This window comes from Sinocyclocheilus grahami, unplaced genomic scaffold, assembly GCF_001515645.1.
Source record: "Sinocyclocheilus grahami isolate Dianchi unplaced genomic scaffold, SAMN03320097.WGS_v1.1 scaffold888.1, whole genome shotgun sequence".
In the NCBI taxonomy this organism is placed as follows: Eukaryota; Metazoa; Chordata; class Actinopteri; order Cypriniformes; family Cyprinidae; genus Sinocyclocheilus; species Sinocyclocheilus grahami.
Genome location: NW_015506067.1, coordinates 918,541 through 933,034, shown reverse-complemented (window position 1 = coordinate 933,034; position 14,494 = coordinate 918,541). Strand labels below are relative to the sequence as shown.

The following is a 14,494-nucleotide window of genomic DNA, read 5'->3' as shown; positions in this document are numbered from 1 at the left end:
CGTGGTTTCAGTAACCTCAGTTAGTGTTGAAGCAGCATGTCAGGGAGACGCTGTGTGTTTCAGTGTGAGAGCAAAAGCACTTTATTTGGCCTTCCGGAAGTAGATGCATTTAGGAATCTTTAAGATTACTTACAACAGAACAGCAATGCATTTTATGGACGACCGTTTCGTGAACCTAGGAGAGGAGGTCATTCTGACTTTGCTATGACAATCTGGTATTTGCTATTGACTGTTCAAATGCAGAGTTTTGCGCATCGTGTTTGTGTGTGTGTGTGTGTGTGTGTGTGAGAGAGAGAGAGAGAGAGAGGGGGGGGGTCACATCACTGTGGAGTCAGTTGTCTTAACCGTGGCTTGTGTACTGCAAACACATACCAGCTTCATCACTGTGTCTGTCACACGACTCTGTTCCCCTTTCGGGCTCTGTCTTTACATTTATTTTGAAAGATGAAGCTCGCGATTATGGTAAGGGGCGTTACATTTCCGACGAGTGCTTGCGGTGTTCGGCCAATCACAATGCACTGGGTCAGCTGGCCAATCAGAGCAGACTGCACTTGTCGGAAGGAGGGGCTTTGTAGAAAACGAAGCGTTTGAGAGAGGCGGGGCATAGAGGACCTACAATAATGTACAGTATTTGAAAAATAATGTGTTTTTTGAACATTAAAGCATGTCAACATATTCTGTTACACCAAATACACAAAATAATGATCTTTAAAAAAGCATCATATGACCCCTTTAACCCTAATTCTAATACAGTAATGTGAAAATCTCAGTTGATTACGATATTAGGATATTGTAAACATCAAAAGAAAGAAAAAAAATTGTTTGCTTTAAAAACTATATAAAAACAAATCTACACAAAATGTACTTTATGATAGTAAAGAAGTAATTCATTCATGACTGCAGTGGTAAAAACACTGATAATAATATATTATAAAATATTATTACAAAATATTTTTATAAATGAAATTAATTTAATCATAAATTGTATTATTAATAGAAATTAATAAAATATTAAACCATTATTATATATTTAATTAGCTCTTTATTTATATTATTTAATTAAACACATTTTACTCAATCGTAATTACTGTAATGTGAAAAATTCACTGTTTCATGACTGCAGTGGCAAAAAAATAGCTATAATAAAACAGACTATAATACTGATGAAAACATGAAAGTATTTATACTTAATGGTAGTATTATAATTATTCGTAATGGTGAAAAATTCATGTAATGGGGATCAAATTTCACAATGCAAAAAAAATGGGCTCCTAATGGTCCTAAAATAGGCCTCTTGTTTTGTTTTGTTTTTAAATGCAAGATTAAATTTTTTTTTTTTTTTTTGGGTGAAATATTATTGTGTTTTTATTTCACGTTTTAGAGAGTCATCACCTAAAAAAACTGTAATGTAAATGTCATGTCGAATGCGGCGTCCTCATGCTGACCGTGTGATGTGCCTGTCCCGCTCAGGGACACTGCAGGTGCGTCTGCTGGGGTGTGTGGGCTTGTTGGAGGTCGTCCCGGGCCGCAGTCGCGCGTCTCCAGTGGTATTGCCTCACTTCAGTCCCGGAGACGGCCGACCCTTCAAACTCACTCTGAGCAGCAGAAACAGTAGCTTCAGCCTGAAGATTCCCAGCAAGAGCGAAGAGCTGTCCTGTGAGTGTCCTGTTTAATTCTCTACGGACAGATGCAGTTCCAGTGTTTGGTTTTTTTTTTTTAAAGAAATTAATACTTCTATTAACCAAGGATGCATTCACTTAATCAAAAGTGACAGTAAAGGGATTTATAATGTTACAATAGATTTCTATTTCACATAAATGCTGTTCTTTTGAATTTTCATTAAACTATGAATCCTGAAAAATAAAATGTCACAGCTTCCACAAAAATATTCAACTGTTTTCAATCAGAAATGTTTCTTGAGCAGCAAATCATCATATTAGAATGATTTCTGAAGGATCATGTGACGCTGAAGACTGGAGTAATGATGCTGAAAATATATTCACACAGAAAATAGTTATTTTAAGTTGTAATATTATTTCACTTTTTTACTGTATTTTTTTGATCAAATTAATGCAGCCTTCTTGAGCAGAAGAGATTTCTTTTAAAAAAACAACAACTAATTATTCCAAAAGTTTGAGATGTGGGCGGTCATATGTTAATGAGCTCTCAGATGTGACGTCTAAATATTAATATTTATAAAGTAATTTTTGCAGTTTTTATTTTAATACATCTTCTGAATTTACTAGTTTAAAGTTTTGAAATTCAGTGTGTCTCAAACATAGCCTCAAACTCATGTCCAAAGTGCACAAAAAGATGATTATTTTTCCATAAGCCTTTTAAAGTATTGTAAGTAGAGTGTTTTGTTGATGGATGTATTTAGCGACAGTAAGTGACCGTCTGGTGTGTTTTTCGCGTGTGTTTAGTGGAGATGAGCGCCGTGTTGAAGCTGGAGAACTGTGTGGTGGGACAGACGTGCTGGAGGAGTGTTGGTGAACAGACGTGGGATCAGACCTTCACTCTGGAGCTGGAGAGAGTGAGTAACACACACACACACACACACACACACACACACACACTCTCTCTCTCTCAGTACACGCTCAGATATTCAGCTGATGTACTGGTTCAGTCCAGAGAGATGGAGATCGCGGTGTACTGGAGGGACTATCGCTCGCTCTGCGCGCTCAAGTACCTGAAGCTGGAGGACTTTCTGGACAATCAGAGACACCGAATACAACTGGAGCTCGAACCGCAGGGACTGCTGCTCGCAGAGGTACAAATACACACAAACGGGGCAAACATGGTCGAAAAATCTGTACTAAATGCAATTTGCATGAGTTTTAGGCTGTTTGGTGGTGTTTACATCAAAACAATGACAAAAGTACTAGTAGTCATCCTCTCTCTCTCATTTTTTAATAAAACACCGAAGTCAAAGTTAAAGTTTTCATTAAGCTGAGAACCAAAACTGAAAATAATGTTTATTTAATAATCAATGAATTAATACAATTTTTGAATGCAAAAAAACTTTCTGATGAAACATAATTGTGATTGATTTAAAAATGCTGTTTAAAAATAATTCCTGGTTTGCTGTGCTTGTTTTTAGGGCTATAAAATTATATATATAAAACCTAAATAATGAAAATAGCATTGTTAATGAGTATTTATTTTATATTACAACTGAAAAATTACAATACTATTATTTATTATTACATATTACATCTTCATTTCTTTATTTCCATTTTTTCAATGTATTTTTGCACTTAAAGCTTCTTATATTGGCCTCATGCTTTACTAGAATGAAACATGGTTTGTATTCACGCATGTCTGTTACAGGTGATGTTCTTCAACCCTGTGATAGAGCGAGGTCCACGTCTACAGCGGCAGAGGAAGGTGTTTTCCAAACAGCAGGGTAAATCACATGCACTGCCTGCTAGCAGTGCATGCTGGGGGAAAAAAACACTACACACAAAAGATGAATCCCATGCAAAATCAGTATGAAGTTTGATATGGATGTATATGCTGCAAAAATCTAGATATACATTATGTAAAATGTACTTAAAAATGATAAAAACTTAATCTATTTATCTATATAGCTCATCTATTTTAGTCTCCAAAAACCTTTCTAAATAGCATGAGCATATATTAAATTATATGAAGTTAGTTATTGTATGCTTGTTTGCTCAGGTAAAGCGTTCCTGCGCGCCAAACAGATGAACGTGGACATGGCGACATGGGTTCGTCTGCTGAAGAACGCCATTCCCATGAGCTCCTCCACACACAGCTACACACATCACAGCAACACACACAACAGCAGGTACTGTAACACACCGCAAACACATGCCTGATCACCTGACATTGATCCCGAACGCTGTCATGAACTTCACACGTTCCTCAGCAGTGAGATTTCCATCCAGAAGATCCAGCTGGACGACGACTCTCCCCCGTCTGTGACGAGGAAAAACACGCAGACGTCAAACACGGTAAACCTGAGAGACTTTATTTCATGTATTAATTACTTTATCTTCTGTCTTTTGAGTGTTGCAGCACCATATAAATGAATAACGTTTTACAAACTTCGTAACAGCACTGATTTTTATTTATTTATTTACTTACAGGCAGTTGTTTAAACCATTTAATTGTATTTATTTTCACTTAAATGCAAACAAACGTATTTAATATAGAATTTGATATTTTATAACTATATTTGATATTTTATAACTATATAAGTGTAGCTGCACCAAAGGAATAAATAAAATCAGTGCTGTTATGAAGTTTACAGTGTTGTTAAATAATTTATTTACAGGCAGTTATTTAAACCATTATTTTTTTTTTATTCTATTTTAAAATGCAAACACAGTTCTTTAATATATAATTTGATATTTTACAATTTGTCTTTCAAGTGTAGCAGCATCATAGAAATCAATAACATTTGTAAACTTGATAACGACACTGATTTGATTTATTTACTTACAGGCAGTTGTTTAAACGATTTGAATTTAATTTATTTTATTTAAAAATGTCAACTTTTGACATTTTACCATTTGTCTTTTAAATGTAGCAGCACCATGGAAATGAATAACATTGCAACCCTCATAACAGCACTGATTTTGTTTATTCATTTTATACATTTATAATTTACAATGAATGAAAACTCTTTCTCGGATGTAATTGCGATGTGTTTTAGTGGCATGAACTGTACATTTGTATTGCCAAAGCATTTGCAGCTAAGCTGTGGACAATGAGGGAAAAGTAAAAGTAACACCAGTAATATATTAGCAATTAAAGTCAAATAATATGTGCAAAATAAAGGAAATGAAATAATGTAAGCTAAGCTAATAACAATAAATGAATATAACAAAAAGGAAATGATTAATTATTAATAATTTGTTAATAATGTTAATAATCTGTTTCTCAGGTGGACATTGCCCCAGTGTCTGAGCCGGTCTCTCTTCCTGATCCCGCTCCTCCGGAGAGGGCTGTCAGGACCAGTTCCCATAACTCCCAGCGCAGGTACACATCCCACCAGCACACAATATGTTTTCCAGAGCAGGCCAAGACACGGCATGAAACAAACACACACACATTCACACGTACATGATGCCTGCGATGTTGTTTCTGACCTCACACCAGCTCTTTCCTTTCAGTTTAATTACATCCGGCCTCTCTCTCTCTCTCTCTCTCTCTCTCTCTGTGTGTGTGTGTGTGTGTGTGCAGGCCGTCCAAAAGCTCTCTGTGTCTTCAGGATTTCCAAATGATCGCAGTGTTGGGCCGAGGACATTTTGGCAAGGTAACTGGAACATGTTCAGTGGCAAAACTATTAGCAAAGCAGCTAGTCAGACAGAATCAACACAGATACTTCACAAATTCACAAATTCCTACACATCCACCAACACTTAGTTTAATTTTTCCTGTGCTTGCTTTAAATATTCTGCCTAATTTGATTATGCTTTCAGCTACGAGTGTGGCATTCTGCATTTAACATATTTTACCACAATTTTTACACTTTCTGACTAGTTGACGGTTTTTCTGGACAAACTGACTAGTAGGGATGTAACAATTCACTCAACTCACGATTCGATTATCTCGCGATTTTTTTTAACAAAATGAAATTGAAGGCATTATACAGTGAAAGAGAAGGTGTCCTTTTATTAGGCTATTGCTGCACGTTTCTTTGTGAAATTGAAATATAACAAGAATAAATTGAAATTTTAAAACAAACCCCAAATCAAATAAGCAAGTTACACAAATAAAATAAATATCCGAATATGAACAAACTAAGGCTTTGTCTGTGCTCTTTCCATTTAAAATTAGAGGCAACCACTGCATTTTAATCATGATCCAAACAAAGATGCTGCATACATGAAACATGAGCAGTTTTTAATCTAAATTAGACTGTATAATTTTGAAATTTGAAGGAACAACAGAATGGTCTGACTTTAGTTTTGTGAAACTATACTACATAAACATATCTGAACGAAAACCGCAGACGAGCTGAATGAGACGCAGATGCACTCTCTGCCAGCAGGTGGCACTTATGAATAGCAATGATCGTGTTTCCTGGGTTTCCGCTGTAAACAAAGCAGAGCTGCACTAATGAACACTACTTTAATTCGCATCGTTCAGAAGCAAGATGAAAAGAAAATACCATCTAAACTTTTCTAAAGACAGTCAGTTCCCCTCAGAGATACATTCATATAAACTCCTACTCCAATTGTATCGCGATTTGTTTGGCATCTCAACCGATTTGAATCGTCACATATTTGAATCGATTTTCAACCGGCTCGCGGTTAATCGTTACATCCCTACCGACTAGTAAAAATTAGCAAGCAGTGTTATTCATATACTTCAGTAGTGTTTTTGATAATATATTAATTTGTTTTTATTTTTAGATTTTTCAGCTTTCTTTTTCATTTAAAGATTTAGTAATTTTACGTTTTCAGCATTTTTATTTGTTTTTTTTGTTTTTGTATTATTTCAGTTTTAGAAATTTTAGTCCTTGAACTTTTTTGAGTTTTGTTTCAGTTAGTAATATTTTTATATAAAAAAAATTTATTTCAATAAAAAAAAGTTTTTTAATAGTTTTGTTACTGCTTGCATCTTTGAGGAAAAAATGAGTTTTCTTTTCCTTACTGGACACATTTTTCTGTAAAAATTAAGGAACAATTTGTCTTGCAAGCAGTGTTATTTTAGTATTATTTATACAATAATATTATTGTATTTTTGTTAATATTTTAAATATTATTTTGAGAATATATATATATATATATATATATATATATATTTTTTTTTTAGTTCCCTGTCTAATTAAAATTTAGATTTTAGTCTTTTATACAGTTTTACAAATTACTACACTGCTAGCAAGTCCTACACAAAACTAATTTAAAACAGTGGTTTTGCTTCTCAAATTTTGCATTGCATTAACAACAAAAGCAATGAGAGAATTTTTTTTATCATCTCTATTTAAGACACAATTTCTTGCAAAGAGCCAGGTGTGAATGAAGATTCAAGTGTCTGTTAAGCATGATATATGTGTGTGTTTCCAGGTGCTGCTGTCCGAATACAAACGCTCAGGGAAGGTGTATGCCATCAAAGCGTTGAAGAAAGGGGACATTGTGGCACGAGACGAGGTGGAAAGGTGAGGAACTTAATTCAATTTTAGCGTGAGATAAAAATAGCTTTTTTAACAGTTTGTGCACTTTTCTGCTTGCTTGATATTTTTATTGTTTCCTAGTAAAAATAACGTGCAAATATTTCGTTTCTTGCATTAAGCATAAATATAACTAGCACAAAGTGATTTTTTTTCTTAAAATGCAAAAGTACACATTACAGGCTATCCGTTTAGTGTTCAGGCTTAACTCTCTCCACTCTCTTCCAGTTTGATGTGCGAGAAGCGAATCTTTGAGACGGTGAACAGCACACGGCATCCGTTCCTGGTCAACCTGTTTGCGTGTTTTCAGACGCCAGAACATGTGTGTTTTGTCATGGAGTACACGGCCGGCGGAGACCTGATGATGCACATACACGCAGACGTCTTCTCTGAAACACGCTCTGTGTAAGTGTGATTATCTCACCTAGTTAACATGCAACACTAGTAATCGTTACTGTACATCACAGGTAAATTGGGTAAAATTTTCAACTAATGAAAAATTTAAAAGATTCCACCATATTTCCCAGTTGACTAATCACAATAGTTTTGTATTATTGGTTTTCTGAAATGTTATGCTTAAATATTACACTTCCAAAAAATGTATCTAAAGATTTTATGATTGACCATTGCATGAAAAGCTTATTTTTTTCCCGTAGTGCACTTTGGATGTTTTTTTCCTGTATTCACGTGTATATAAAGTGTTTTACTGTATTCTTCATATATATATATATGTGTGTGTTTGTTTGTATGTGTGATGCAGGTTTTATTCTGCATGTGTGGTTTTGGGGCTTCAGTTTCTTCATGATAATAAGATTGTGTATCGGTGAGTAAACACAAATACAGCTGTTTTCATGAACTCGAGTTAGTAAAAGTTATAGTTAATTCTTGCATCTGTGGCTGTGTGTTTGTCAGAGATCTGAAGCTGGATAACCTGCTGCTGGATACTGAAGGTTATGTGAAGATCGCAGACTTTGGTCTTTGTAAAGAGGGTGAGTCACAGACTGTACCTTCTGTAATGATATTGATGGAGCTGATGGAGAAAGAACATGATGTTTGTTCACTGCTAGATCAGAGTGAATGACCGGATGTGCTGCTAATGGCATACTATTTTTAATAACTTTACCATTCAGGCTTTAAGGTCGGTATGATTTTTAAAATGTTTTTAAAAGAAGTCTCTTATGCTCACAAAAGCTGCATTTATTTGACCAAAAAAAAAAGCAGTAAACACAGCAATATTGTGAAATATTATTACAATTTGAAATAACTGTTTTCTATGTGAATATATGTTAAAATGTATTTGCAAAAATCCTGTGATGCAAAGCTAAATTTTCAGCATCATTACTCCAGTCTTCAGTGTCACATGATCCTTCAGAAATTATTCTAATATGCTGATTTGCGGCTCAAGAAACATTTCTGATTATTTGATGTTGAAAACAGTTGTGCTGCTTCATATTTTTGTGGATAATGTTATGCATTTAATTTTTCAGGATTCTTTGTTGAATAGAAAGTTTAAAACTAATGGTCAGATATAAAAACAGTTATTTTGAGACAAAAGGCTAAAAATCACCAGTTTATTTAAAATAAAACTTAATTTATCACACTGGAAATGGAAGGTCATGTCAAATGCACTGCATTGTATATGTGACAGAGGCCAGCTGTTAAGAGCTGTGCAGGTAAACCTCACTCCTCTGATCTCAAGAGGCGCATTAGCAACTGATGCTAGAGGCTGCGCTCCTTAGTGTGTTTATTTGCACGCCCGATTCCCATGCAAGAAATGCCAGTTCAAATTCTGCTCGGAGGGGGTTGAGTAGAATTGGAGGGGGTACATTGGTGCCGTGACCCGGATGGGAATGAGTTTTAGGGGGGATGAGTGTAACGGAGGCCAACTGTCGTGTCCGGTGTAGACACGGTTTAACCCTAGAGCAGTGCTTCTCAAAGTCCGGACTCCGGTCCGGATCCGGTCCCGGAGTGAATTCACTCTGGACCCGCCTCCATTTCGTATTTCAAGAACACTAATTATTTCCTACTTTGATAAACGCATGTTAAACTTGTAAATCATATGTTTAGTTTTTAAATGTCTTTTTGGAGATGGTCCGAAATGAAAGCGAAGGCGAGATATTGAAACTTTTCCTTCATGACATTTGTTGTCATGACATCCAGTCATGTGACGTTTGACATAATCGGACGACATTTCACCGCTAATATGAGTAATTTTTTATTTATTTATTTTTGTTATCACTTAGATTATGGACATTTGACTTATAGCAGTGTCCAGTGTTTACCATACATTGAGTTATTTGTGGCCTTTGTATTTGATTACAGCCGTTACCGGGGAAACCGCTATAGCTCCGCTCCAACAGCGCCTCCTGCTGGCAGAGAATGAATTTGCATTTGCAAGTCTGTGGGAAACACTGGTGTCTGTCAGCAAACATAAACAAAAAGCATGCTTAAGAACTGTTTTGAGAAGGTGCTTTGAGCCATGTATTATTACTATGAATTAGGCTACTACTACTACTACTATTACCATCTTGTGCCCTGCAATAATCATTTACTCAAACTCGCTTTTATGAGATACAGAAAAATAAATCGGCCAAACATATCGGCCCCAAAAAATCAGCATATTGGCCATCGGCTGAACTGATTTCTAAATATCTGCATCGGCCAGAGAAAACCCCTTATCGGTCGACCTCTATTGCTGACACTTAAATTAATTGTTTTGCCACTTTTGCACTTTATTGTTCTTTTTTATTAATGTTTATTTGTTATGCATGTTATGTATGTTTATTAAAAACAAGTTTTGTAATAACCAATTGTTCTGGTCCAGACCTTTGACACTGATGAAAATTCAGATTTGGACCTTTGAATGTAGACTTTGAGAACCCCTGCCCTAGAGGCTGAGGCCTTTAGCGTCCTAGTTAGCATGTCCGCCTCTCATGCTAGAAACACTCTGAGTGAGCTGGTCGGTTAGAACCGGAGGGCTTTCACATACTGCAAAAAAGATGCACGTAATCTCCTTTTTGCTCCTTCTTTCTGTTTTTTTCAATGTCTTGCTTTTATCTTCTGTCCTGTAGGAATGGGTCATGGCGACAGAACCAGTACATTTTGTGGGACTCCAGAGTTTCTTGCTCCTGAGATTCTAACAGACACGTCCTACACCAGAGCTGTGGACTGGTGGGGTCTTGGTGTGCTTATTTATGAGATGCTGGTTGGAGAGGTGTGTGTTTGTGCAATATTTTATTATATTGTTTTCCAGTGTTCTTTTTTTCTTGATTGAATCATAAATCTTACAAAATCTACTGAAGTTCAGAAGATTTTTTTTTCAGTATTTTGTTTGTTTTCCTGTACAAACATCTAAACATTCTTAAATCAACATACCTTTGCAGATTCAAAGTGTTAAAATACAAAGTCTTATTTTCTGAGGAATAATCTGATAAAAATTTCCCATCTTGTGCCCTGCAATAATCATTTACTCAAACTCGCTTTTATGAGATACAGAAAAATAAATCGGCCAAACATATCGGCCCCAAAAAATCAGCATATTGGCCATCGGCTGAACTGATTTCTAAATATCTGCATCGGCCAGAGAAAACCCCTTATCGGTCGACCTCTATTGCTGACACTTAAATTAATTGTTTTGCCACTTTTGCACTTTATTGTTCTTTTTTATTAATGTTTATTTGTTATGCATGTTATGTATGTTTATTAAAAACAAGTTTTGTAATAACCAATTGTTCTGGTCCAGACCTTTGACACTGATGAAAATTCAGATTTGGACCTTTGAATGTAGACTTTGAGAACCCCTGCCCTAGAGGCTGAGGCCTTTAGCGTCCTAGTTAGCATGTCCGCCTCTCATGCTAGAAACACTCTGAGTGAGCTGGTCGGTTAGAACCGGAGGGCTTTCACATACTGCAAAAAAGATGCACGTAATCTCCTTTTTGCTCCTTCTTTCTGTTTTTTTCAATGTCTTGCTTTTATCTTCTGTCCTGTAGGAATGGGTCATGGCGACAGAACCAGTACATTTTGTGGGACTCCAGAGTTTCTTGCTCCTGAGATTCTAACAGACACGTCCTACACCAGAGCTGTGGACTGGTGGGGTCTTGGTGTGCTTATTTATGAGATGCTGGTTGGAGAGGTGTGTGTTTGTGCAATATTTTATTATATTGTTTTCCAGTGTTCTTTTTTTCTTGATTGAATCATAAATCTTACAAAATCTACTGAAGTTCAGAAGATTTTTTTTTCAGTATTTTGTTTGTTTTCCTGTACAAACATCTAAACATTCTTAAATCAACATACCTTTGCAGATTCAAAGTGTTAAAATACAAAGTCTTATTTTCTGAGGAATAATCTGATAAAAATTTCTGATGCATAATCTGTGTCTGCCCAGTCACCGTTCCCAGGTGACGATGAGGAGGAGGTGTTCGACAGCATAGTAAATGATGAAGTACGTTACCCAAGATTCCTCTCCACCGAGGCCATTGGTATCATGAGACGGGTAAGACTCTTATTTTTTCCCAAAGCTGTTCTCTGATTAGCTGTGTTTGCTAACTGAAAGGCATTTCCTTGTTTTTCATTATTAGCTGCTGAGGCGTAATCCTGAGAAACGACTGGGCTCCAGTGAGAGAGACGCAGAGGACATCAAGAAACAACCCTTCTTTAGAGTATGTAGACTTTACTTGCCACAATAATACTGAGTCCCTAAATAGATGGGGGTATGATAAAAAAAATGAGATGGGAAGAAATATTGTATTTCAATACTTTTGTGTTCCCTTGCAAAATGTTTATGTTACACAGAGAAACTTTTGGTGCTTTCCACTCCACAGTATGGCTCAGCACAGCTCTGTTTACGTTTCCTCTTCAGTTTAGTACCGCTTTAGAGTGGGCGGGATTATACACATTGCCCCATCAAGCGGTTGCTAGATCCGCTCCTCTGCTATCAAGGAGAGGAACGTCTGTACTTCCTCAACAGACCACGAAACAGCCATTTTTTGGTTGTTAAAAAAAGGTGCACTCGCTCAAATCATTTGCATTTGTTCAAAAAAAGTTGCGTGCGATCCTTCGCTGGCGTTCCCCCAAGAAACTTTACATTTTCTCACAAAAGTATTGCATTCCCACAGGAAAAGTTACATTTTCTTACAAAAGTATTGCGTTCCCCCAAGAAACTTTACATTCTCTAACAAAAGTATTGCTTCCCCTCAGAAACTTTGCATTTTCTCACAAAAGTATTGCATTCCCCCAAGAAACTTTGGCATACTCTCACAAAAGTATTGCACTCTGAGAAAACATCTGCATTTTTCTTCACATCTCATATTTTGTTTCATTGCCATGTCCTTTTAGGGACTCCGTACAATAATGCCAAAGTTACAATCTTAGTGATGATGTGACTCAATCATCTTCTCTCGCTCTGTAGAATATAGACTGGGATGCGCTTTTGCAGAGGAGAGTTCCTCCTCCTTTCGTTCCTGCAGTGAAGGGAAAGGAAGATGTCAGTAACTTTGATGCTGAGTTTACGAACGAAGCGCCGACCTTGACGCCTCCTCGTGAACGCCGGACCCTATCGCGGAAAGACCAGGACTACTTCAGGGACTTTGACTATGTCTCTGACTTCTGCTAGGACACGAGTGTGCATACTGACGCTGCTAGGTATGGGAGATGTGGTTTTTGCATCCTAGTCCCCATCAAGGCTGCTTGGTGTGAAGACTGACACTTCCTCAGAGGCTTCCTGCCAATGGTACATGGGTTTGTTCAACATGAAACCATAAATAGAGTAAGTGTACTGGGCCCATAAGAGTGATTAGACCTTGAGGAAATGACTCCATCTGACTGTAGGAGGTACATCATACGTGAAGAGATTCAAGAATACCGCATAATGTGAAGCTCTGAAAGCTGGCGGCCAAGATGTTTTGTTGCCCTGTTTGCAATGAGGCAGGATTTTCAAATGGTCAGTCAGCCTCATTCATGACATTATCCTTAGAACCAGATGCTAATGAAGTCATTAATCTTGTGAATGGAGTGCTGCAGGGATGACCAATTTGTGTAGGCCAGTGCACATTTTAGCACTTCTGGTTCCATCATTGTGAAGTTTTTGGTTAAATGTCTAAAATAAGGTCTGGGGTTAACACAAGCTCAACATATTTTCACACTTTATCTTACAACATAAAGTGCATCAATAATACCCTCTTGTCTTGAAAAGGGCAGTTGTTAACAGGTGTCTAAATGGGACTACAGAGGTTGTTGGGGATGTTACCTGTTCAGCGTGATGTTTAAACTCATCCACTCACAAGTCGCTTGCACAGCCTCATTCCATTTATAATTGTGCTCTTGCAAACAATTCCAAATGAAACTTTCAGGGGGAAAGTTTTTAAATAATGACTGAAATAGCTACTGTAAACTGTAGTGGTGTAGTTCATTCATAGCCTACATTTAGCTGTTTACTTCTAGTGATTATATTTAGGCTTCAAAATTCATATAATTTGTTAGATTATCAAAATGAACAAAATGTGTAAAAATCATAAACTTTTGTTGGCCACAGAGCTTATTTTCTGCAATTATCCAAAAGCTAATGACAAAAATCATACTGGGTTTTTGTGGAAGGAACCAGGGTGATGCCAACTTATGGGTTGCCGGCCTTCAAAAACACATCACTGCAGCGCTCTATGGGAGCTTGTTGACTAGCAGAGTACAGTTTCATGGTACTGACCCAAGTAAAATGGCTCACCGAATTCTCCCTTATCCTGTCTTTTTGTCTCCATTTTCTTTTTGACCAATGTTTCCATATATCACACACAATCCAGAGACTGTTTACTTCTGTAATACACTCATTTAACCAGACGAGGGCGGCAGAGAGTTTGAGAGTAGTGGAAACACTGTTGTGTCAGGTCTTGGTTGTTTTGGGATCCTTGAGTTTGTATGCGTTTACTGTGTCATGAGCATGTCCCTTAATGAAAGGCAGCATCAACCTCTAGATTTGTATTTTTTAGAGATTCTGTTTTTCTTTCTCACTGAAACTTTAACTATGGAAATGCTATGCCTGAATATTACTATATTAAACAATTCAACTCTTTTGGGACAATGGAGGTCGTATTTTTTTTCATGGTCTCTTTAATGAATTTGAAGGGAGGAGTGAATGATTTTTTCCCCAGTCCAATTGTGGGAAAAAAATTTTTTTTTATCAAACAGGAAATAATTAGGATTATGAGTGTTGCAGGATGAAACTGAACAGGAGCAGAATATAAAGATCAATCCCACACAGATGTCTACAAACTAAAGGTAATATGTGAACATCCCAACACATACACATTCACATCAAATTATTTACTCCATCAACAATTTATTATGAAAATTGTAGAGTGA

At 36.6% G+C, this 14,494-nt stretch overlaps 1 protein-coding gene across 1 annotated transcript in view; it reads left to right on the top strand.

Moving 5' to 3' along the window:
* Positions 1–14,200, top strand: part of pkn1b (protein kinase N1b) — a 37,885-nt gene extending 23,685 nt beyond the window's left edge. Inside the window, exons 6-21 of the mRNA XM_016248714.1 lie at positions 1,424–1,656; positions 2,424–2,533; positions 2,627–2,770; positions 3,331–3,406; positions 3,682–3,811; positions 3,893–3,977; positions 4,913–5,007; positions 5,212–5,284; positions 7,041–7,132; positions 7,373–7,549; positions 7,905–7,967; positions 8,057–8,133; positions 10,216–10,358; positions 11,529–11,636; positions 11,722–11,802; positions 12,552–14,200. Of these exons, the coding sequence (XP_016104200.1) occupies positions 1,424–1,656; positions 2,424–2,533; positions 2,627–2,770; positions 3,331–3,406; positions 3,682–3,811; positions 3,893–3,977; positions 4,913–5,007; positions 5,212–5,284; positions 7,041–7,132; positions 7,373–7,549; positions 7,905–7,967; positions 8,057–8,133; positions 10,216–10,358; positions 11,529–11,636; positions 11,722–11,802; positions 12,552–12,755 (1,891 nt within the window). The 3' untranslated portion in view covers positions 12,756–14,200. The remainder of the gene's footprint in view (positions 1–1,423; positions 1,657–2,423; positions 2,534–2,626; positions 2,771–3,330; positions 3,407–3,681; positions 3,812–3,892; positions 3,978–4,912; positions 5,008–5,211; positions 5,285–7,040; positions 7,133–7,372; positions 7,550–7,904; positions 7,968–8,056; positions 8,134–10,215; positions 10,359–11,528; positions 11,637–11,721; positions 11,803–12,551) is intronic.
* Positions 14,201–14,494: the final 294 nt, after the last annotated feature.